This window comes from Nelusetta ayraudi, unplaced genomic scaffold (genome assembly GCF_046127955.1).
Source record: "Nelusetta ayraudi isolate G7.1 ecotype Tasmania unplaced genomic scaffold, CSIRO-AGI_Nayr_v1 ptg000071l, whole genome shotgun sequence".
In the NCBI taxonomy this organism is placed as follows: domain Eukaryota; kingdom Metazoa; phylum Chordata; class Actinopteri; order Tetraodontiformes; family Monacanthidae; genus Nelusetta; species Nelusetta ayraudi.
The window spans coordinates 3,410,953-3,436,319 of NW_027466121.1; the positions used below are offsets into that span (position 1 = coordinate 3,410,953).

Consider the following 25,367-nt stretch of genomic DNA (forward strand, 5'->3'; position numbering starts at 1 on the left):
TTGATAGTCCAATGGCTAGCTTCCAAAATGTGGAAAATAAAACGTCTTGAGAATTTGCAGTTTACGTGCACTGATCATCGTGGTGTAAAACCTTCACAGAACAGCACAGTTTATTGTAACGCCTTGCAGAATCGTCTCTCGTTTACATATTTCTGGGGACTGTTTTGGCTCACGCTGACCTTATCTCCACTGTTCGACCTACTCTTCAATTTGAAAGGGTTTTTTTCTTTTTTTTGCATGGCCCCAAGTCAATTTTTAATGTAATCAGTGAAGGCTCCAAATTTGATTTTCCCCGACTGAACCCTGATATCTGTTTTGAATCTTGGCGAACGCAATATGATTATCTTTGAGACAGTTGTCTTCCTCTCCTGTCTCTTTCTTTGGCGCTGTTATGCTTCATAATATTCTTCTTGCTATGGCCGAAGGGCAGGTGGACCCAAAAAGCATCAGTCTTGTGTTCGCGCTACATTCCTAGTTACACCAGAATTAGAGAAACTCGAGAAATGGCTCTTCTGCCGATTATACTTCTATGGCAGCTTGTGCCATGGCATCGGCACCATGTAATGAGGCTCCAGTTAAAGCTCTACAGTGTTTACATAACAACTACATTAGGTTCCCCCTCCATACACCTTCCACTGGCTGAGCTCTGCGTATTCTTTCTGTCTACAAAACCTCACAAATGACAGGAGAGCAATGATTTGTGTATCTGGGATTAGTCCAAGTGAGGTTCAGTGGTGCTGTGGTAAATGGCATCAGTACTGGTGACCTCTTCAGGAACATTTGCTGGGCCAGCTCGTCCCACTAAAACAGTCTCAAGTAATCTTTTTTTTTGTGTGTGTGTGCTTTTTGCTTTTATTGTCAACCTGGTGTATTTCACCAGGAGAATGAAAAGCTTCCGGATACATCCCATGATGCAACTTGCTGTCCAGTGACTGAGGACTTCTCCCTAATACAATTATGTTCCTTTCAGATTTTATGTTTGTTTCATTCTATGCCTTATCATCATCCTCATGGTTTGAACTGAAAATCAACCAGTGCTGGAAAAAAAAAAGAAAAGAAAAAGGCCAAAATAATGCTGTTGCTGTCAGGAGTTGAAGAAACGAGGCTCATGAAATATTTATCGAAAGTGATTGGGCGACTGTCAAGGTTTTTGCTGAAGCACATTAACATCTCTTGATTTCAGATAGTGTGGATGCCTTGAGCTGTTTTGAGGGTTTACAAAATGACAAGTATAGCAACACCTGCCGGACTTTTTGGTGACTTGCATATCGATTGGCTGTTCGATTCCTGTGGAGCGAAAGCACACAGATTTGGAGAAAGTTCTACATAACTCATAAGTTTGATACTTTTTTAACAGAAAAAAGAAAAATCACAATAAAAATCTTACTGACTTAAAGCCCTCATAAGGCTGCAGCCTCTACAAGATGTCTATATTATTGAAACAAAAAATAGTCTATATGCATGTACTGTATAATTAATCAATACAACACATGCTTGAATTTGGAACAGATCATTACAAGTTTTTCATCTCCGCAAGTAATGCCATCAAACTGTGTGCGATACCTTGAGCAGACACATCCGAGGCGAGTTCATAATGAGAAGACTGAACTATTCAGAGGAGCAAAGTGTCAACCTGTGTATATTCCTTTAATTGGCTTCGGATGACAACAGTGTTCCATTGTAGAAAGGAATTACCACCCGGCAACAGACAATATGTGCGAGGATAAGGTTTCTCTGTCGGAACACTGTGACATAATATCTGGGTTTGCCTTGATTTCACCACTGCAGGGCTGCAGAAGAAAATCATTCTGTATCTGCCTGAGTCACGTATGGGCCAACAAAACCACTTTTGTTGATTTTGTTGTTCAAATTTGTTGATGGAGACTGGGCGCTTTGCAATAAAGACAACTTGAAATATGTGTCCACTACTCAACTTTACTACTTCACTCTACTTCATTTGTTTGTGTTTTATCTGTGTAAATTGTAACCGTGTCGCCTATCTTGGCCAGATCTCTCTTGAAGAGAGGTTCTTCATATTAAACGTTATCTTCCTGGTTCAATAAAGGTTAAATTAATAAAAGGTAAATCTCAAATATGGGTGACTGCTAAATACCTGCTGCAAGAGGTTTCATCAAAATATGAGATGGTAATTGTCCCACCATCCTAGAGAATAAAAAAAATAAGGCTTAAAGATCTTGCTTTGGTTAAACACAGGAGATCGTCAGTGTTGTGTAGGCCTCGTCACTGACCTCTACTTGCAGGTAGTACTCTGACTACTCTAAGGTACCACTAGTTCAGGACAGTCGGTGGGTCTTGCAGGCAGGAGACAATAACTACCTGACCCTTGCATATTTAAGCAATATCAATACTTAAAGAATAACATGTTTACTCGTGCTCCACAATGGTTTGGACAAGACTAACTGGAGCTTGCAGACATCAGTGCCTCCGTCCCTGTCCCTGCTTCTCGGAAACTGTTTGAATGCAATAAATAAGACATCAACAGGCAAACGTTACCCACTGTGTTTTGCGCTGAGTTATTCACTTCAACATACATTGCACTCTGAGTACATATTGTTTTTTAAATTTTTAATACAACCCACAAGAAATGCACACGGGGATGCGATGCGAAGCAAAGCGACCTATTTTGAATGCATCACCGGCATGTTTTGTTCCTTCATATCCCTCAGCTCAGCATCCCTGAGTTGTTGGCCCATACCAACGGTGAACTTCTCCGAAAAGGTCATCCAAGGTCATGGTGTCATACCATAGAGCGTCATTCATCAGCTTGATGATGCTGACTACTAGTGATGGTTAAAGGAATAGTTCAACATTTTTGGTAAATCTGCATATTGCCATACCCACTACAGTCATATGAGTTCTTGGTAGATTCCCTATTTTTGAACATGTTGGAAACCGACATCATCAACTAAAACCAACTATTCGATGGTCACTTTCTTGGGCCAATAAAAAAAAAGATCTGACTGTACTTCTGCCGTCAACAAAAGAACATCCAGGAGTTAGAGAACCTTTACTCTTAATAAATGTATTAAAAGACACTGATTCAATCAGTTTTGTTGCCCCCTGTCTGCTGCAAGTTGTGCAACTATTTAACCACCTCATTCATTATCACATGCAACAACACACCAGTTGTCAGCCAAAGACACGCCGCATTGCCGTGATCACAGGCAGTCGCAAAGCTCAAGACATGTGATTGCTCCGAGTGAATTTTGGCTTTAATGTAGCAAAGAAGCCAGCAGGCAAGAGGCCTTCGACTGCCTCTTCAAAACAATCCTTGGGAGTTGAGTAACAATGTGTCTGTTGGTGATGTTAGCTTGCTTCACGCTAGGAATATAACCTCTTCTCTTTCATTTCTGAAGAAGACAAGAACTAAAGATGTTATAGATAGATATGTAGATGTAGATAGATATATAGATATGTTGTGAAGAGCCTACAGACATGTGATAAAGCCTTTGATGTGTTCAACTTCAAAGTGAAAAAAATACTAATGTGGATGTTTGAAGATGTAGCTTTTATTGAAGGTTTTTACACAATGCCAGATTTTGGTAGAACTTCAACACATTAGACCTAATTGTCTTTGTGCCCATCCACCCTGCATATCCGTCTCTGCTATTGATCAACGCAATCAAAGAAAAGAAAAACATTCAATACCCTCGGAATAATCCTGAAGCATTGTAGTTTTGACATCAAATTTTCAACTTTTTTTCTGAGCCGTAGCATTTCCTCTTGTACGAGCAGCGCCAAACAGATCCATACTTCAAGTGGTACACTACATGCCTGAACAAAAAGGGCAGTGATAAATAATGCATACCAATTTCAGAAGTCGCAGGAAGTCGTTAGTCAGTGCGTGTATCGACAAACGAGGCTGTCACTTTATTTCAGAAGATTCGTCTGACATACTGCAATAATGGTGTGCTGTAGTTGTAAAGCAATATCTGGATATCTGTGATCTAGTGCACATCACTACTGATTAAAAAAAAGAAAATCAGTGACACGATAAAGAGCACATTTTTTCCCCTTGTTTTCTTCATGTTATTCCTTCCATGTTATTCACAGCAAATGGGACCCAAATCTTCATTTCAGTTGAGACGGTGTTGCAGCTGCTTATCCATGAGCTCAAGCCCAAGATCATTTTGTTTTGGCAGAGGGAGCCTTTGGCAACTACCGTGGGAACTATGTCAATGAGGAGATTAAATTTTCCTTAGCACAACTTGCTAACCTTAGCAACTAGAATACCTTTAAAGCAACTATTTCTCTGAGAAATAATACACTGGTAAAACACTGCATATTACAGGATTTGCTGATCATCAGGGTGTGGTTTCCTGCATATACACAGTGGAAATTATCCACTAAGTGTAGCACTTCACTGAGTGCTGTGATGGCCAAGACAATTATTACAGAGCAAGGCATTCAAGTAGTACTGCATGAGTCTCAGCTGTTTACATAGTGCTCCAATTCAAATACTTGGAGCCGATTGTCAGTTTTTCTGTACTGTGAACACTCGTACAAGTATAAAGCCAGAGTTTCAAGATTTGACACGCATTCCAATTCACTTTGCTGGCACGGAATTAAAAGTCCTGGACATGTCGGCACTTTACCATCAACCTGGTTTCATTTCTTATCTGTTATTTTAAGAGGTCAACACATTGCTGCACACAAGAACAGGCACATCCTTGTGTTCTCCAGGGGTTTCTGGGTCACACACTTGGAATATGAACATTAGACATCATCTTACAGATCATTTCCACTGTTGAATTCGCATTTATCTAAACGTGTTGATGCACACATGCAGCTTTTGCTCGAAACCTTCTGCTGGTAAGCCCAAAAATGGAAAAGAGGGGGAAAGTGCTGATGATGACAATGAAAAACGAAAATAGCTGCTACAAAAGGTCAGGCGCAAATATTAAAGCCGGTTCTTTGTTTATTTTTCTACACTTTCCCCATTGATCATGTACATTTTGCAATCATGAAAGCAATTACCGAGAACAAGGGCCAACAGAAATCTTTTCTTTTTGTGCGTGGCTTCCAACCTGCTTAATGACTGTGATTTCAATCAGGAAACGCATGAGAATAAGGATTAGACCGAATGTGATTTCTGGTCTTCTCCGCAGGACGAATTGAATCAATGGATGAGAAAGGAGGGACAGGATGGCGGCCCTTTATTGCTGTTTTTCTGCAAAATACAGATTCATGTTTTAAAGAAAAAAGGGTGCAGAGGCAATAATCCCACTTAGTTTGTCGCAGTGTGAGATGTGCGACCGCACGGTTCATCGGTCCAAGAGGCACAGGGACACACAGCGTTCAACACAACTGAACACACCACCTTACCAGGAATTAGGGTAGCGTTCTTGGTGGGCAACACAACTGACAAGGCTCAGTTACAGATCGGCTCATTTGAAAGCAGTGATGAGTGTGTGTGTGTGTGTGTGTGTGTGTGTGTGTGTGTGTGTGTGTGTGTGTGTGTGTGTGTGTGTGTGTGTGTGTGTGTGTGTGTGTGTGTGTGTGTGTGTATATATATATGTGTGTGCACACAAGCCAAGACCACCACAATGCCGCGCGGCTTTGGAAAGTTTTCAAAGGTCATTTCATGAAACCCCGGCTTGTGCGTTCCTATTTGTGTCCCCTCTTTTGTGTGTCATGACATTATCATTACATTCCCTAACCTGTGCACCTATGCAGCACACGCCGGTCTCTATAGCAACTAATGTCCTTCACAGAGACAACTGCGCCCTGCGCTATTCAGACCTTCTCTTCCCCTCAGAGTCTCCACATTACGCAAGACTTGGGAAGCGGGGGTGTTGTCGCCGCCTAAAAAGACCTACAATGACCCGCTGTCTTCTCCTTTATTACCTGCCATTTTTTCATATTACCTGAGGAGACAACTGCCTCCAGTACGACTTGTTCTCCGTGCAACAAAAGCGGCGCAGAGGGTTTCTAATATTAATAACCCATGACATAATCAAGTCCTCTCCAAATGCACCGCGGATGTGGAGCTCGCTGTTGGTCCCTGGCGAAGGTGTTGATTTCAGCCATGTTACTTGGAGGAGAAAGATGGTGGATGGTATTGTATTAATAATTTGTTTTCTAGGGCTAAACAATCTTTATGAATATATGCATAGACTTTTTTGCCTACTTTTTTGTGGGCAGCCACGATAAGCCAATGTGTTATAGAGGGTGTCTGAATACGCATTATAAAGCCGCGCGAATGACTGTCATTGATCATGGAGAACAAATGACAAACACTCCAATGACAAAGGCAGCAGATACGTAGTTACTTTGAGGCAGGACATGACAAAACCTTCATTTCATGACTGAGGAATTGTTTTAATTCTTCAAGCGCTGGTTATTTTGTTCCTCATCACATTCTTCTTCAGAATGTGGCGACATTTCGTGCTCACAGAGGGGTTTTTTTTTTATTTATTTTTTTTCGAGCTGTTCCTTTACACGGGCAAGAACTGACTTTGAGCACTAAGAAACTGTAATTTAGCATGCACATATGCTTAATACAGCCTCAGGGAACAGCTTGAGTCTTTTGGTTTTATTTTTAACAGCTCAAAAACATTCTTAGGCTGCTGAAGTTTTACTTTTTTTTTTTTTGAGACATTTACTCTCTTTGGCTGCTCCTGAGAGCTCAGTCGGCAGAAGGTTTTTGCCACTAAGCTGTCTGGAGCATCTGGAAGCCTCCACCATACAAACACACATTCTGAGAAAAAACAAATCAGAATAATAAAAGGGCCGACATTAGAATCAACACAAGCTGTTTGTGTTACGCAGTGTGTATGGTTTCATACGAAGTGAGCAGCAGCATCAAGCTAAGCAGGAGATGATGTCGCTGCTTCTCGACTCTCTTTAAATTAAACTCACTCTATTTTTTGACCTTGGAATTTGCTTTGAAAGTAGCTCCCTTTGAAAGACGAACCTCATTGGAGTCTTATTGTATTATCTCCAATTACATCTTTACAACAACATCCTTTAACTAACAATGCAAATGAGGTCAAGATTAATCTGCTTTCACATATAACAAGTGGAAAGGCCGATGTTCTTGACAATGGAGACATTACACAGAAGAGATAATACTGTGAACTTCATTTAAAACCTAATTAATTTCTATACCTGGGGTTGCCTTGACATTAACCTTGGTGCGATGCACCAGGGAGCGTCGTGGTAATTACATTTTCTTTCTCAGTAGAACTGTGGGAGGTCGTATGACCCACAGAGCTGTGGAGAGAGAGAGTGAGAAACTTTCGAACGGTTGCATGGATTAGGAAATGTTATTAGACCCTGCACCCAAAAAAAGTGGGTGAAATTTCAATTTTGGGTAAACTATGCCTTTAATTTTAAAAAATTGTACTTTGAAAAAGAAAAGAAAATTGGACAGTGCATTTTAATGATTCTCTCTCTCTCTCTCTCTCTCTCTCTCTCTCTCTCTCTCTCTCTCTCTCCCTCTCTCTCTCTCTCTCTCTCTCTCCCTCACACACACACACACACAGTTCTCTGGGGATTACTGCTGTCAGTGCTGGATGGGAAGCCAGTCGGATATCTTGCTGAGACTCTATGGATATTTTATAGGTCTCCACAAATTGTAATAAATCTTTCATATGGTAACATCTGACTCTGTGTGTGTGTGTGTGTGTGTGTGTGTGTGTGTGTGTGTGTGTGTGTGGGCGGGGAGGGAGGGGGTATGGGTGGGTGTGTCTGTCATCCACCACTGTGTAGGCTGTGCAGCAAATAGAAGAATAGACAACAAAGGAGCTCAATTCAAAATCATCCCTCTCCGCAAAAAAAAAGATCTCCAGGTGTCCACTGCCTAAAACAAGTGTTCCCAATGTGTGTTGTAATAGTGCGGGGGGACGGGCGCATACTTGAAATCATCATGACACAGAATAAGACTATGCTTTGAATAGAGTGCTGTGAGTGAAGAGGGTTTATTTTGAAAGTGACTGAAATAAACTGACCGAACAAGCTCAAATGTCATTGTTTGACAAGTTAAGTGAGGCAGGATGTTTGGTTACAAAAAATACAAAATTGCAATATAATTCAAAATAGATGAAGAGCACTTGCATTGCAAGGGTGCAAAAATGCTGCCCCAGAAGTTTGGATGGTGAAAGTCAGGTCCAGACGACCGTAGGGATGTGTTCTGTGTTTATTCCAATCATTCATTTTCAAGTGTATTTAGAGCTCACAGGTATTAGAAAGATGACGTGAAAAATGGCGGGAAACCTCTGCCACATAATGCATTCTGTTAGATGCGCTGCTCACTGTTGCTGCTGCGTGTATGACACTGTGTTGCTGTTTCACGTGATGGGGCGCCCTCTTCTGGTCAAGAGCTGCATGTTTCCGGATACCCGACAGAAGATCTCACGGCTCACCGGAGAGGAAGTCTAATCGGATTATTGCATCTCTTTGTAGGCGTTTCATCCCGTCTAGTTGTCATCTTCAAACACTGCCCATTCTTCAAGCAACTCCGGATTCAATAACTGCCAAACAGGCGACGCGGTGATGGTTAAAGGATGGCAACCAGATGTTGTCTGACATAACGAAAGAAAACAGGACCAGGTGGCGCTACTAGGGCGCCAGATGGAGATAAAAGTGAACCAGGATTCAACCATCAACATTTGGACCGAACCTGATCATAACATCCAAGAACCCAACAAAAGAATATGAACCCTTTTTTTTCTTTTTCTTTTTTAATATAACACAAGTGTGAGCCGTCTGTGTATCTTTTTGTCCTTCACAATTCCAAGCCCCTACCTGAAGAACCATCGCTTTGAGAACTCATGGGTGGTTGTACATTTGACACTGCAGAGTAGAAGAAGAAGAAGAAAGAAATGGCATTGAATATAACTACTGCTCTCCCGTTTAAAAAGGCTGGCAGGTGAACGCATTGCTGTGTGTTTGGAGTGAATGTAAGAGTGTGTTGTAGATTTGGATTTTATGGACCCCCGCAGCAATGTTCACTCCTGACTATGCTGATGATTGTAACGCTCTTGTGTAATCCTGTTCCCCTAAGTTAGGTTCTCAAATTCATGCCGCCCCAAGGGGAAGGGTGGGAGACAGAAAGAGTGCAAGGAGGGAAGGTGGGCGGGATCGTGGCTGAGATTCTTTTGGATCCTAATCCAGTGGAGCAGCAGCTGTTCGAGGACCAAGACGGAAAGTTCCAGGGCTGTGGCTCCAACTGGACGGGCAAACTCAACTGAGCCCAGCAGGAAACAGACATTATTCAATGAAGAGCATAGAGGATTACTTTTAACACAGGGACCTGTAACCAAGGCTGATCCCTTTTTTTTTTTTTTTTTTTTTGCCTTATTTTTTTGTGTGGAAGACCGTTTCAGTGGGTTCCTCTTTGGATATACAGGAAAAAGCCCTCATTACTGCTGGAAAAGCATTTCTCACACGAACATACTGAAGCTATTACTGCTGCAGCGGTGGCTTCAAAGCGTGGCCGCAGTGAAGAAATGTCAGGCCGGGCAGGCGGAGTGCTCCCCGTCCTTTTCCTGTCACTCTGCCTGAGTGCAGGTTCAGTCCAGGGCCAAGGTGCCTCCCAGGATAGCTTTATTATCCAGTACATGGAGAGGAGGCTGGTCCAGTTGGAGGTGAGTGCCAGCTGCATCCGACCGTTGAACGCAGTGACAGCTGTCATGTGCAGGACGTAAGTCATGCACTTTTTTTTTTTAAAGGGAGCAATATGCGATTTTCAGGAACTTAGAAAATGATATGTGAAGCTCTAGCGGTGTTATTCCTTAAGGCTCCTGTCTGTTGATATTGAGCCCTTCCCATCCTATTCCTAACACGTTTCGCTGCAGCTGGACCGGCCGTGCGTGCATGTTACTACCTCCTCCCCCACCCATAGCAACAGTTACCACTTTTATAAATAGAGAGAACTGCTTCTACTGCGGGCAAACGCTGTGCAAATTTGCAAATAGCATGAAAAGTGCTCCAAATGCTGGATAAAAGCCCAAGTCCAGAGAGTCGCCCCCCTCAAGAACTTTAACAACAACTGTTGCAATGTTGTGTTTCCAAGGGAACAACTAACAACGATGGACCTACGAGAACACGAAAGTGCTTTATTTATTTTGACTGGCTTTGGATGAAGAAAACGAAACAAATAGTAGACAGGAGGAGTCAGCCAGGTCAATTACTGATAGTGGCCCCATGGAAACAACAACAACAACATGGTAACAGAGCTCTGAACAAAAGAAGTTAGGGCCATAACTTGCAGCTTGGTATTTTTAATCATTACTCAACATCTTCCTTGTTTATGTTTTGTGAGTTTGTTGCTTTGCACAGAGACCGGGAGCCGCTGTGGGTAATGAGGGGCGCGCAAAGCTGCTTCGCTTTGGTTTACATACTGTGCCCAACTGCGACCCCTAGCAATGAAGAAAATTGTGTATTGCCACTTTTAACTTTTGTTTGCGGACATACTTATTCAAGAGTTTAAATCCACAGCCTCGTTTTGATATTGTTTGTGTTGTAAAATATGTTTCAATTCAATAGTGCCTGTCCTAAACCTGCCACAGCAGAAAGATACGAAACCAGCATCGCTGCTGTCGAGTACGGTGCAGTTAGTGCCAAAGTAAAGAAGCTGCAAAACACAAAACAAAACACAGAACATCCAGAGGACAAGATGGGAACAGAAAATCTTGATAACTGATAAAACTAGAGCCAACAATGAGACTGGAAGACTATTTGTCAGGGGTAGCAAAGTATTCACATTATGTACCTGTGTAAAAGTACAGATACTGTGTGAAAAAATACTCTGGTAAAAGTACTGATTCAGCTCCTTCACTCTGGTAAGAAAGTACTGTTTCTGAAATGCACTTAAGTTCTAAGTACTTACTGTTTTTAATGAAACAATACATTGGTTGATAATTTTTCAACAATGAAAAGAACATAATAATCTGCCACTTTTTGTTTAGAATATACGGCAGCAGAGTCCAAATAGCTCCACTTTGAGCAACAACAACTACTATGAATAATAATAAGTGAATTACTTTGAACAGAATTTGTATCTTTTTAAAACACAAAAGTAACCGGCATGTTTTTCCAATGGAAGAAGTACGTTATATTTGTGAATAAACATAGGGAGTCAAAGTAAAAAGTCATCAGAAAAAGACAATACAGATGCCTGAAAAATCGATTCAGGTAGTAACCAAGTTTTTGTATTTTGTTAATTGCCACCTCTGCTATTTTGTTGACTGGACTGTATGAGTTATGTTTTTTCTCACAACCTTTCTTAAACCATCTATGATTTTTGTGCGAATGACACCAGGAACGCCTAAGTCAATGTGAGCAGAGCACAATCAGTGTGACCCAGAAGACTTATGACCTCTCCTCTGAAGTCAGGGGCTACGCGTCCACAGTCACGTCTCTGAGGTAGGCTCGTCTCCTGCAAACGCCATTCAATGAGCTCCTCCTGAAACTGGAATTAATTCTACTAATTGGTGTCAAAGGGATTGGTGGTGAATCAAAAGTGTGAATGCCCGTTTGCTCCACAGATCAGAGGTGAGGAGCCACATGGACAGCATGTCTTCGCGGGTGGAGCGAGTGGAGAGAGAGCTGGAATATCTGGAAAACAAGATTCCCAACCAGTTGGATATCGAGATGGAGGAGGCGCTGCTGGAGCAGCAGATCGAGGCTGCCGAACTGGACCTGCTGAAGAACAAAGCCAAGTTAACAGTGGGAAGAGGTCGGTGTTTGTGTGCATGTGTGTGTTTGGGGTTACTCTGATAAATACATAACAGCAGCTGTATTAGAGGAAGAGCACAAAGGGGAAAAAAAGAGATAGACAAACAGATAATTGCAGCCAGACAACTGGAGACAAACAGTGAGTGGGCCACGCAGGAAGCTGTGTGGCTGTTTTGGAAAAGAGAGAGAGAGAGAGGGAAAAAAATCATGATCTGTCTTCCAGACTGCAACACAGCCCTGAGTCAAATCAAGTCTCTGAAGATTGTAAAGAAGATGGGAGACGCCTCTGGTTCCTGGTTCAAGGACCCGTCTGAAGGTTCATCGAAGGTACTGCAAAGATTGCACCGCTTAAACAGTAACCGCCCGTTTACAGCAGAGTGACAGCTATGTCACAAACTATCTATCTATCTATCTATCTATCTATCTCTAATAGTTTGAATGTATATTGTGCTTTACAACCATGATTCATTTACATCACATTCCAACTAGATACAGTAAAGTAGGTGTGTAGCCAAAGCTGTCCTGGGCCGCAGATTTACACCCTCTGACCGCCACCCAACATTCACTCCCATTCACACAAGGCAGCGGGGGTAAAGTGTTTTGCCCAAAGGGATCGAGCAGAGTTTTCTGGGCCAATAACCAGATGATTGAAAGGCGTGGTTCATGGCCGCAGCTCAGTCCACAGCTGGCAAATTGTGGAAGTTGACTTGGGTGTTGTTTAATTCCAGATGATTGATTGAATTGAGACAATTGACAACAGCTGCAGATTATAGCTTGCGCCTCCCACATACTAGTCACACACAAGGATACAGTGGCGTATTGTTTTGAAGACCAGGCTCTTTTGAGTGACAATTGAAAGCTTTTTTTCTGTTACTACAGTATGCAATAAATCAGTGGCAGATCTCAAGCAGTGTTTTACAGTCTGACCGTGTTCTCCACTGCCTGCGATCATTTAGGTCTACTTGCTGAGTGGGATTCGTAATGACACTCTGCTGGAATACGTTTCGCTGCACAGTTTCACCGAGAGGGCCACCGCCCCCCCGGCAAAGGTGGTGCAACTGCCTTTCTATTGGCAGGGGACGGGTCACGTGGTCTACAACGGATTCCTGTACTGCCACAAGGCAGACACGCCCAACCAAATACTGAAGGTGTGTGAAAATGATTCAGAGCCGAATTGCTTGTTTTCTATCTGAGATCTATCTCCTCGCGTTTGATTGCATTGCACGTTGCATGAGGGTTGAATGAGTTGAGACAGCGAAATAGTTTCAGCTGAGTGCCAAAAATCATTGAAAGAGTCACAAAAATCATTTCCAGGCTGCAGACTTTGAGGTCAGCAATTTCATTTTATAACAGTTTGAGAAAACTGCCAGAAAACTGGGTCTGAGTTTGTACATCCTGATAACTTTGGCTCCAAAGAGTGATGTGCTGTAGGAGGTGGGACCATGATTGACCACTGATTCGCAAGCACAGACCAGGGACCCCAAATTGACAGAGCTCAGATTTAAAAAAAAATCACAAAGATAGAAATAGGAGTAGTTGATAATGGTCCAAGCAATGGAGGGCAATCAAGCATTAATCAAACCTTATTAGAAGAACCTTTCCTGGTAAAAGCTAGGGAAGGCTATTAAGAAAATACAAAACAGAAATTCAAGGAGTGCACATAGTAAAAAAAAAAATATAAATCTCACTTACAAAGAATACAATGAACACACTGCACATCACCCCTTGCTCAAAAATGTGCTTGTTCTGGCAGGACACGGAAGTCAAGTTTAGTTCAAATTTTCAGTCAAATCAGCAGATCTGCGGCCAGTCCGCGTCTGCTGAGCTCCTCTGGATGCATTTAATTAACACCTCTCAGTCTGTTCTCCTGTTACTTGTCTGGGAGTGTTTGCTATTTCGCTGCTCCAAAGCGTTACTGTTTGTATTACAGAACAGAAGGAATGATGCTCCTGCTTAAGGTTGCCATTGTGAGTGCAGAGGCAAGCCATGCATTGGAGAGTCCAACATAACTCTCTTTTGTATGTTATTGAGGAGTTATTCAAATAGCTTTCTGACGAGGAGACAGTGGTAACAATAGAGTTTGTGCCAATTCTGGCATATATTTACATGGTGTAAACACACAAATAAATATAAATAAATATGATCTGTTCCTGTCCAATGAACTTGTACGTAAGTACACTGGCCGGGCTGATGTGTCAGTTGAATGACTAAAGATAATAAGCTTCATGTCAGTATCTTAACGTAGCTTCAGGTTTATCCATTGTTATACAATATACATTGTTGCTTTTATTAATCACTTGAAGGTCGACCTGTTGAATGGCACAGTGGCAGACAGCACACTGCTACCTGGAGCGGGTCGCCTACCCGTCTACAGTCTGAACCCAAACACCTACCTGGATATGGCAGTGGATGAACTGGGACTCTGGGTCATTCACGCTGACCCTGAATATGGCGACAACCTGATTATTACCAAACTAGATAAAGGTAGAGCCTGCTCACCTACACACGTGCGATAAGCAAGGCAGCCATATCGACTCAGACTGATGATTTCTCTGTTGGCCTCAGGATCTTTGGCAGTGGAATACACCTGGGATACGCAGTGTAAAAGCCGCGATGCCGAAGGAGCCTTCTTGATATGCGGGACCTTGTATGTGGTGTACAACACGCGGCACGGTGGACGCTCCACTGTGCAGTGCCTCTACGACATCCATGACACCATCCACAGGTTGGAATACAGAAAGCTTAGCTCTCCGCCGATCACACATTTGAAAACATTGTGATTAAAAAAAAACAAATGTCAATGTGACACGTTCTTTTTTTTCTGCAGTGATGAGAGCCCAGTGATATTCTTCCCAAAGCGCTACACCAGCCACAGCAGCATCCACTACCATCCTGGGGACAAACAGCTGTACGCCTGGGACGACGGCTACCAGACCGTGTACACAGTGGAGACCCGGAGGAATGACCAAGTGCCTGCGGCTGAATAAAGATGCCCAGTGACAATGAAATATGCGCTTGTCTGCTACTAACACATCAGTTATGTACTAGTTAACAACAGTTTTTTTGGCCAAGTGGTCCCTTGCTGGCAATGGATACCCCCCCCCCTTTTTTTTTTCCAAAACAGCATAGAAAAACAACAAAGCAAAACCATTTTATACTATACTTTGTACTACGTTAATAAAGAGTCTTTAAATGCAACATGCAGTGCCTCATCTTGACCACATAAGGTTATCTGAGTTGTTTACATTTCAAATTTTAGTTCATCAGATGTTGAGTGTGTGCTTTTAGAAATATAAAGGCATGACTGCATTGTTTTCTTAACCAATCGAAACCTGACATAATATTTTGCTCTGATCAACATTGTCAGGATGGCTCACACATACAGGTCTGATCTAATCGGGCACACTGCGTAGGACATTTAGCAATAAAAGGAGATCTCTGCGTAATTACTAAGCTGCCATGAAATGTTAATGTTGTGCTTTGACGGGGGGGGATAAATAATAATAATAATAATAATAATAATAAAAAAACATATATATATATATATATATATATATATATATATATATATATATATATATACATATATATATATATATACATATATATATATATATACATATATATATATATATATATATATATATATATATATATATACATATATATATATATATATATATATATATATATATATATATATATATATATATATATATATATATATATATATATATATATATATATATATATATGTGTGTGTGTGTGTGTGTGTGTGTGTGTGTGTGTATAGTAGTTGTGCACACATAAACGCTTTTACTTACAGGTAATAGAAACTAAGTTCTATATTTGGTTTTATTTTAAAACAAAACAAAACAAAAAGCCTTCATGTCACTTCAAATAATCACATTAAATAATGCCCAAAGTTGACTGTACCATGAAACATGACGCAGGAATAATCAAGCTATCTGAGTAATTAGCCATATTAAAAACTGTAAGAATTTCCAGGCGTGTGATCAGTAACAAAATGTCTAAATTCTGATATAATGACAAACTTTCATTAGTGTTTTTTGTATTTCTCTACAAATAAGTCACATTCATTCCTTTTAGCCTTTGTCATGCTATTTATCTCTCTGTAATGCACGGTGACAAACAGCATTGTGTTCCGATGTGACGCTGAAATCACCTCCTGTTCTGCTGCCGCTGCACTCTGATTCATCCCGCCCATTTTCAGTTAGAGGTGACGTAAGGAGGGGGCGGGGCCAAGGGAACCGTTGAGTTTGACAGAAACATTAACTCAGTGACCGGACATTGTTGTCCGCGGTGGTATTTTAAAACCGGCGGAATACGTTTCCTCAAGGCAGCAAGCATGAGGAGGAGAAGCAGCAGCAACGCCAGCGGCAGAAACTCGACCATTCGAAGGCGCAGTGAAAACTTGCGCTTTGATGAATTTGGCTTCGCTATTCTCAACAAACGAAAGGATCTGAAACTTCATCACCGATGCCATGAATACAGGTGCGAGTTGGTTGGTTGGTTGGGCTGCGTTAGCCGCTCCAGATTAGCATGGAAACAAGCTGGCTGTCTGTTATTATTGAAGCATAATAACTAATCGGTGAAGTTACTTTGAACTGTCTAGTAGGCACACAGCGGGATCTACTTTCGGCAGAGTTAACCATTCTGTTTAGTAAACACATTTTTAATAGTAAACAGTATGGTGTTAAATTAGTGCATTACTTCACCAGTAAACCATTAAATCGTGTTGTGTTAAAAAGTGTTGTTTTGTTTTGTTTTTACTCTATTTGAATTCAATTTAAAGGGAGAGCAGCTGATGACTTTTTTTCAGTAAACAGTTAGTTTAATAATAATAATTAAAAAAAAAAAAAAAGCATTATCAATTGGTATCCAGTGGGAAGTTGAAAGAACAGTAAAACAATATATAAAAAAGTGTCCTCACTTAAACTCCATTTATTTGTCAAACAATGAGGACATTTGTGACATTTCGTCTTATAAGATGTTTTCTGAAAGCAGGTTTGACAATGGGAAATGTTGATTTCCATTACCTTGTTTCCCAAAGCCCCCCACCCACCCGATTGCCTCCTCCTGCTTTAAAATTGTAACATTATCATCATACATTGTGACTGGTACATTTCAATAGAATATCTTCCGAGATTCTTACTGAAAATTCTAGCTATTCGTGGTTAATGTTTCCTCACTTTCAAAATGATCCCAAAGACTTCAGAGCATCTGCATTGTCTTTCAGTTTCCCACAGCTGAGCTCGGTCAGGGTGAAGGAGCTGTGTGAGCTGCTCAGCTACTGGAATGGATCAAGCTTCATATGCAAGAGCCAGGTGAGATTCGTCCCAGAGCTCAATGTGTCTCCATTGTACAGTGATTGTAACGATAATTGTTGTTTTGTTGTGTCTTTTTTTCATTAGATTGAGCGATTTATTCGGATGGGTATTCCATCAAGCCTACGAGGGCGGGTGTGGAAGTTCCTCCTTGCCATTGACAGTCTCAGAGATAGCAGTGACTTCAACTATCAGGTGAAGTTCAATGAGACGTACTGAGAAGAGCTTATGTCACCCAGTTAGTGTTTTTGTGGCTTCACTTAGTTGTTGTCAGAAGTTCTAATAACTTCAGCCAATAATATTAGCAGTGTATCATTGCTATTACTAGCCGAGGAAGCATTTTAAACTTGTTAATGAACTCCTTAAAGTGCAGTGCATCCAGTAATACTACAGAGCTAAGGAAGGCAAGTACAGAGGTTTAGATTGTATTAGATTGTATTGTTATTTCATTCAATTCATGACATGCAGAATGCATTTCAATTTAAAGTACATTAAAATTGAAATGCAAAAATTGGCAATTGTAGACTGCAAACTGTGCACATTTAAATACTAATCTATGAACATTAATAAAGACACTGAGACCATGTTGTGCCTATGTTGTCTTTCAGACGCGTTCTGAAAATGCAATGTCGTAATTTGGCCAGCAGATGTCCACGTTGTGCTATTTTTGTCTATCTTAACATTTGTCCTTAACTTGACTGGCTGCAGTTCAACTCTTTGACACACAATCCTGTACTCTTCCAAATGTGTTTTCTAGTCATTTATATTCAACCTTTCCTTTTGTTAACTTTACAGAAGTGCTTGTCAGAGGTCCGCGGGCCCCTGGTGGACTTGGGGGTCAGTGAGTACGGCATCCTGTCTGCCATTACCACACTGAGCGAAACTCAAAATGACCTGGGTGTGAACCAGCAGCAGACCTCTGCCTCCACTCAGCTCAGTTACTCTGTGGACGACATCACACTCTTCAGGCAGATTGCTTTGGACCTGCGTAAGTTCAGCCCGGGTCTTGTCTTGATGTCGGACGGAACAGTCTCAAAGGGAATTTTAGCCACACAAATGCATACAAGTTGGCAAGCCTGTAGCAGAATCTCAGAGTCGACCTGTCCTCTTCTTCTCCCCCTAATTATTTTTCATGTTTCACAGAGCGCTCCTTCCCAACACACCGCTCTCTGATGGGGGACAGCCCAGAGGCCATTGAGGGCCAGGCAAAACTCTTCAGGGTGCTCCTCGCCTATGCAAAATACAGTCCACTTGTTGGGTACAGCCAAGGTATAAACTGACAGATTCCTTTATTGGCTGGATTGGGCTGCCTTGATTTTTATTTTGGTCTTGAGTTTGTTTGCTATCAAAATAAATATGTTAACTGTATGCCTCGTACTCGCGACACTTTGTTATGATTTGAAAAGCTTTATCTAAACTAAATGACAGATTGTGGCCACTTGGGGGCAGCAGAGAGCCATTCATTTCAGACCAAAAGTACACGCTTTTATTTTGTACAGAATAATCCAGGTAATCAAAATCTAAATTGTGATCTCATCTGGTTTTTACCTTTTAGCAAATCAGCGTTTTAACGTTTAACTTTTTGTTGAAATGATGTGTTTTCCACCTGAATGTTTAAATGAAGTATTTTAATCATACCCTGCACGCTGCATGTAGAAAATGCAGTATTCACGAGTGGACATTTGTCTCACAGGGATGTCCTACATAGCTGCAGTGTTGCTGATGCAGTTTGGAGAGGAGGAAGCATTTTGGGCCCTGACAGCATTGTTAGATAAGCCCAAGTATTTGGCAGAGCTGTTTGACCTCAGCCTTACCAAGTAAGAATGCTTCCTAAGTGTACCATGTAAATATTAACACAGGTGACTTGAGACTTGACGTAATTGACCTCATTTTTAAAGAAGGAGAATGATTTCAAACTGTGCAGAAGTCGTCAAGACCATCGTCTTCTTCAGCTTCTAGTTGCTTCAGTTTTATTCAAACTGGATCATTTAGTGATTCATCCAACATGAAGCAAAAATGAAAGTTTTTAAAACTTTTTTTGGGGAGATTCCAAGGGGTGGGGGGGGGGCTTCCCGGTAACATGTTTACAGAGCTTCATGAATATTTGCCACTGCTTTATTTATTACTGATTGTGCAGTATCTGCAGTATAAACCATGGTTCTGGTCTGTTCAGGGTCCAACACCAGGTGAAGGTGTTTGACCAGTTCCTCAAACACAGGAAACCAAAGCTCTCTCAGCACCTGGTGAGTGCCATAAGTTTTTGTTTTTTTGTTCTTTTCACCTCAACTTTTAACTTTCCTGTACTGATCATAACATAATGACGGTCCTTATAGTGCGTAATAGTGACAGTCGGTGTATGCATGTATGTGGCCACATATAGCCAAGTGATGAGTTGCCCACCTTGAAGGGACGGCCCACAGTAATGTATCTGTCAGCAACTGGGCCTCCTCTGTCACTCACTGTACGCCCACCCCCCCCCCCCCCGCCTGGTCATGTTCAAGTTAGTTTCTCCCTCGGTTCTAATTGTGCCACAACCTCCCTAGCCGTTTATTTAGTGCCCCGCACAGCTGACAGGAGAACAGCTGACAGTAAAACAATTTTATATTGCGCATCTGTCATCGGCCTCGTGTGTGCGTGTGAGACTTAGAAAGCCCCTCTGAGCTCAGCCCTACTCAGGTGTGATGCACCTGATGTGATCTCAGCTCCGCTGTCATCTACATTAATCACCGCTACTCTGCAGAGCTGCGGCAGGACGGTCACACAGTTTTTTAAGAAGAATACAAATGCAAAAATGACAGGTAATATTTCCTTGTGCAGCTTTTGTTTGAAACAACAAACTAACTGACAACACAGCTTGTTTTGCTGCTTGCGAACACAACGTAGTCCTGGAGAATTACATTACTTAGCCAACGGCCTCGTTGAGAGCTTTTGTGGATTCTGCAAGTTGTGGCCTGTATGTTGATGCAGTTAACAAAGTTCTTAAACATGCACTGGGACAAAAGTAGCGTTTTTTTTTTTTTTTCATCGAAACAAAGGTCAACATTTCCCGAGCTTCAGTGTGGTCCTGACACGCTTCAACATCTGCTCAATCAGCACCCAATACAATTATCTTTTCCTTTTGTGTTTCAGTCCTTTCTCACTAAATAACATGGCATTGATATTAGTGTAATGTCATCAACATAGGGTTGAAAGTGTGCAAAAGGTTTTAAACATATTTACCTTGACTCACTCATCCTGAGTTTTGATGTGTGTGAAAAATAGATCATTATCAGTGAGGCCAGGGACATTCTTCCAGAAACTTCTCTTGAAGCTCTCTCAAGAAGCTTCCATAGATGTTATATACTGCATATAAACACACAATGTCATTTTTCATAATTTCCTCCATTTGAATGCATGCTTTGTACCCATTGGGCCGGTGCACTAACAAGTGACTTCAGATTGCCCGTAATATTACTGCACTGCATTGACCGGGCTGATTGCTTGTGTTTGTGTGTAGTCTAACATTTTTCAGTAGAATTAATCGGGACAAAATATCTGAATAATGAATTCCCAGTGGATTTAGTGCATCGGCAGAAGTTGGCAGAGATGTGAATTCCAACACAATGGCCGGTTATGCTAAAGCTCCTCTTCGTGGTTTCCCAACAACCTCGCTGCAGGAGTCTGTGGGAGTCTCATCGCTCCACTTTGTAATGCCATGGTTCCTCACTCTCTTCTCTTCCCTGCCCTGCTGGGACTCTGTGCTGGCAGTCTGGGACCTCATCGTTCTCTATGGTAACTACACACACAAATGCAGAAATATATACGAGCGAGCTGGAGAATCTCCCAGACCTCCATTGTCTTTCATTCTGTATCTTTAATCGGTTTTTGCTAGTGAGGCTATTTTTTTTATATCCCACTTTCAGTCGACTTTAAGGAGCCTTGCTAGCAACGTTTGAAATGTAATTTTGATTGTGTGAAGTGTAATTTTTACATCTGTTTTATGCCGCGCACTGTCACTTTCAATGCCCCTGATCCACACTGAGGACCCACATTGAAAATGTTGGCGTGGTCTGCAGTGGCATTAACGGTGGCCCCCTAAGAAACAAACCACTAGATTTGTTGTCATTCTTCCAATCCTGGTTGTCAGGCCTGCCGGCTGTGTTTCGCACCGCCTTGACCATCGTGGAGCTCCTGGAGCCTCGTCTGATGGGTCTGAACGACGAGGGGGCAGTGTTGCCCCTGCTGCTCAGAGTTCCTGTTGACGTGTGAGTAAAGCGAGACGCCAGACAAGAAGCGCTGGCAGACACTGTCCTCTCCGGTGCTCGTTGCGTTTGTTCAGTTGTGTTTGCACCTCTTTCTTTTTGCCGGCAGCACTTTTTGCTTTTGTCATTTGTCGCCTCATGCGCACAAATTTAGTTTTTATTTCTTTTTTAAAAAAGTGTGAAATAAGTTTTATATTTTAGATGATCTAGAATAGCCACCCTTCATGTGAAATCTATATAACATGGCATATTTAGGTATTTAACATGTTTTTCTTTTGCCACATTAATCCGCACATCTTGCTCTTATATTTGATGTCTTCAGTATGAATCCACAGTGTATAAAGTAGTCAAGTAAAGATAAAGAAGAAACAGGTGTGTCCAAACCTTTGACTGGTAGTGCGTATACATCCCGTTTGTATATATCAACATATACATGAAACAATATTGTTTACTCCCACAGTATCTGTGAATGGTGGTTCATAGCACCCATGCTAATGTACAGAAAGCAGTGGGATTCTATGGAGCAATGCCCAGAATAGTTGTCAAAAGTTCAGTGTTTTGTGGAATCGCTCCTAAATGGAGCCCCAGGAAGCTCATGAATATCAGTCATTGCATCGGGACTGGACGTGTTTGACAGCGAGCGTTCCCTGACAAGTGGAGTGACATTGTTTTGCCCGGGTTGTTTTTTTTGCACATGTTTGGATCAAACGTCCTTTATGCTAAATTAGTTTTGCTCAATGGCAGCCCATGCTGCTTGCGGACGGAGCCCTCTGTCTGTCTGTCTGTCCCCGATGATGCTGAATACAAACGTCTGATGGCGGCGGACGTGTTTTGTTGACATGGAGCTGTAGTTATGGCAACACAGCAGGGTCAGCGGGTTTGTGTATACGGCCTGTGTGTCAGTTTGACTGGTTCCCAGTGATTACTAGAACTCATTCATCCTTATTGCCTTCAGAGATCATCTTACGTTACTTCAGGAATAATGCAGTAGTGGTCACACAGTATAGATATGTTTTTGTTTTTGTTTTTGTTTTCCCTCGGTCTGAACAGTAAAGGACAAGGCAGGCAAATACTACCAATTTTAACTTCATCCTGAGTCAGGATGAGGAGAACGTCCTCCGGATGGACGACTTGCAGGGTTGATATTAATTATATGTATTTATTTTATATGTAAAATTTAAAAAAAAAACTTCATTTAAAACAATACATCAATCAAATTTTCATTGCAAAGCAAAGACAAATTAAGGAATGGCGAAAGAAATTAAGAATAGCTAACAATACTACATGACGTATTGACTTTTTGGAGCTTTTTTGGAATTAAGATTTGCCTGAATGTCACAAGTTATCTATAATTTACACATGTGGAAGACATTAGCGCTCCCACAACTCCCCCCCCCTAATGTTATTTATTCCGAGGACCACTGTTGGAGAACGAGCCTTTTTATCTTCACTTGTCGCCGGGTCATTTTCCCAGATTTCGGAGCAAACCTTCGAGAATGTCCCTCACAGTTTAAGCCGTGCATAATTGGTTTCCTTGGAATACATTTCTGGTCTTAAGTGCCAAGGAAGGTCGCCTTCAATATTTTGATCCACGTGTGAATCTCTCGTCAGGCAGCACAGAGGGCACAGCTGTCACTCCCGTTTTGTTCTACAGCGCTGCTGTTTGGTGGGCAGCATGCCATCCCGTCGCATTGAGAAGTCCTTGAATTGTGCTTGGCATCACTTTGAAAGTCCGCTAAGAAGTCAATGCTATAGTCTCCCAGGGCCGGATCCCGTTACACTGCGAGGAGGATCCCGTTGAAGAAAGAGGCAAACGGAGAGAATGGGCCTAAAAGAGGGAAGAGGGGGATGAATGCCGTGTCGGAGATAGTGGAGGCAAGCGGCCGTGCACTTATGGCCGTCGTGGGGAAAGAGCAGTGACTGAAGGACAAAGAAGGAGAACAAGCTGAGACATTGTCGCTGTTCATTTTTGTCTTGGAGGAGTTTTTTTTTTTTTACCCTCCGTTTCTGATTTAACGGCTGCTTGAAAGTTGCATCCATCCCGATGTGCCTCAGTGTTCTCACCGAGCTGGCGACTCCCAGCGCACCCTGCATGACTGACAGTCAAAAGGCAGCTTTACTCTTGATGGTAAAATGCTTGTTTCTGTTCCACCCGTCCTTCCTCTTCACAACCGCTTTAGCTCGAGTGATGAGCATTAACATCCTGCGGGCCAACAAATGGTGTTGATCTTGAGGTTAACTGACTTAATTTACTTGAGTAACTTCATTACTGTTGGTAACTTTAAACAAAACCAAAAAAAAATCAAAGAAATTCATCTAGACAATTTTGAAAAAATATTTAACTGGCCAATGAGATTGTCGTCACGTATCACACGTGTACGATCCTGAATTTGGGACCTTTTTTTCTTTTTTTTTGTCCAAAGCGTATCTTTATTATGCTGGAACACTGAATGCTACTGAAATATTGCTTATCTTGAATTCCAGACAAAAGGGCATCTACGCTGTACGATGGCCAACGGTCCATTTTCCACATGAACAACTCTGCTAACGAACACGTTGTTTTCTAAAAGAGAAAAAACAACACACCTTTAAAGTGACAATAAGGGTTGTGAGCACCGCGAGATGCAACAAAATTCAAACTATGGTGCGTGAAGCTATTTGGCAGGGACGCTTCTGTCGTTCTGCCCCAGGGCAGCTGTGGCTATGCGTGGATTTTTGTCAGATTTACCCTTGAATGAGGCCTTTCCACACTGTTGCATCCAAATCCGATGTCCATACGTGAAAAGAATTACACAATTATCCCTGTTCGTTGTTTTAACTTGCGATCGGGATGATACCTTTGCGTAAACTGAAAATCACATTATTTTGAGCAGTCGTAAGGGAAAATACTTAATGAGGAATTTATTATTCTGGCTTCTAAACATTTAACAGGGACGCATTGTTGTCTCTTTAGCCTCCGCTCGTCCTTGTTTCGCCTCCAGCGACAATATCTCCTGTGTGCATTGCCGTCCACCTCGACGTCACTCTGTATACGCACTCCTACGCACTTTGTGTGTACGCTGCTTTGTGTGAGTCTCCTTTGCCGGCTTCGTCTCCTCTCCCCTTTGTCTACCGCTGCCTTCACAAAAGTCAGTTCCCAAAAACTCGGCTGGCGCCCCCTCCTATGTCTATTCACGTTTTGCTCCCCGTCGCCTCCTACACGTCTGTTTATCTTCATTCATTTGCACTCGCTGACACACTGTCACCCACGTTCAGCCAGAGGGGTTGATGCATCATTTGTTTTTGTTTTTTTTTGTCTCAGTGACCAGACTGGCCTCAATTAGGCCTCTGGCATCTTGTTTTTCTTCTCCCTCAACAATCTCAATATTGAATTTAGAATTCATTATTTGATTCCCATCCCATTTTGAAAGCTTCTGACGTACTGTAAATATGGAAGAAATTAGGAGACGTTTATTGACGGTTATAGAGTGATTTCCATTATAAAAAAAAAAGAAAAAAAAAAGATGGGTACTTTTGCATATAGATAATCTGTTTTGTCCACTTTGTGCCTCAGGGCCTGTTTACATAGAGACTTATACAATTATTTTGAAACCGCACGTTTTTGAAAACACTCGAAAAAAAACACACAAAAACTATGGCGATCAATCTTTTTTTTCTCTCATTCCTTCCTTAAGGATGCACTGCACCTAAACAATTTCTGATCTAATGGAGAAACGGAGAGTTCTGGGTCCTGGTCAGTAAAGAAATCATCATCGCTAACCAGCACGACCTTCGTCACCGAACGAGCGCTTTCGAAACATATCCGCCCAGCCAAGTATGTCTGGAATGTAGTTCCAGCAGTGCATCTACCTTGAAAATAAAAATAAACACATCATTTTACATTGTTATTTCATCGTGTGGTGGATGTGCAGGTCACAGCTTGTCCACCATTGCGTTTTGGAGTTGTTGGATTGTGTATTTTAATTTGGTGAGGTGAGCTCATGGGCTGATAATTAAGCCTTCCTACAGGGATTGTAGCAATGGGCAAATGTAGCAAAATGATGAACTATCTCTTTAATGCTCCTCTTTTAAAAAA

General features: G+C 41.8%; 2 protein-coding genes across 3 annotated transcripts in view; both read left to right on the plus strand.

Annotated features, from left to right (window-relative positions):
* Nucleotides 1-9,136: 9,136 nt before the first annotated feature.
* olfml1 (olfactomedin-like 1) lies at nucleotides 9,137-14,901 on the plus strand. Its single transcript, XM_076042834.1, has 8 exons — nucleotides 9,137-9,611; nucleotides 11,288-11,391; nucleotides 11,514-11,704; nucleotides 11,927-12,030; nucleotides 12,660-12,851; nucleotides 14,007-14,187; nucleotides 14,269-14,428; nucleotides 14,531-14,901. Exons 1-8 carry the CDS (start codon nucleotides 9,474-9,476, stop codon nucleotides 14,688-14,690), a joined length of 1,230 nt encoding a protein of 409 aa, XP_075898949.1. The 5' UTR covers nucleotides 9,137-9,473; the 3' UTR covers nucleotides 14,691-14,901.
* A 1,032-nt stretch (nucleotides 14,902-15,933) lies between these two features.
* The window catches only part of LOC142899250 (uncharacterized), a 39,615-nt gene continuing 30,181 nt past the window's right edge, over nucleotides 15,934-25,367 (plus strand). The window contains exons 1-9 of one of the 2 annotated variants that reach the window (XR_012928713.1): nucleotides 15,934-16,218; nucleotides 16,964-17,051; nucleotides 17,139-17,246; nucleotides 17,847-18,039; nucleotides 18,195-18,320; nucleotides 18,745-18,868; nucleotides 19,225-19,294; nucleotides 20,708-20,822; nucleotides 21,178-21,295. Coding sequence is in view for 1 of the 2 variants with exons in the window: in XM_076042756.1 (XP_075898871.1) it covers nucleotides 16,073-16,218; nucleotides 16,964-17,051; nucleotides 17,139-17,246; nucleotides 17,847-18,039; nucleotides 18,195-18,320; nucleotides 18,745-18,868; nucleotides 19,225-19,294; nucleotides 20,708-20,822; nucleotides 21,178-21,295 (1,088 nt within the window). In the remaining variant the exon portion in view is untranslated. The remainder of the gene's footprint in view (nucleotides 16,219-16,963; nucleotides 17,052-17,138; nucleotides 17,247-17,846; nucleotides 18,040-18,194; nucleotides 18,321-18,744; nucleotides 18,869-19,224; nucleotides 19,295-20,707; nucleotides 20,823-21,177; nucleotides 21,296-25,367) is intronic. The other variant, XM_076042756.1, reaches the window with a different exon arrangement.

Coding starts and splice junctions, on each gene's coding strand:
- olfml1 (XM_076042834.1), top strand. CDS start 9,474: ATGTCAGGCCGGGCAGGCGGAGTGCTCCCCGTCCTTTTCCTGTCACTC. Junction 11,392..11,513: donor TCCACAGTCACGTCTCTGAG/GTAGGCTCGTCT, acceptor TTTGCTCCACAG/ATCAGAGGTGAGGAGCCACA. Junction 14,429..14,530: donor ATCCATGACACCATCCACAG/GTTGGAATACAG, acceptor TTTTTTCTGCAG/TGATGAGAGCCCAGTGATAT.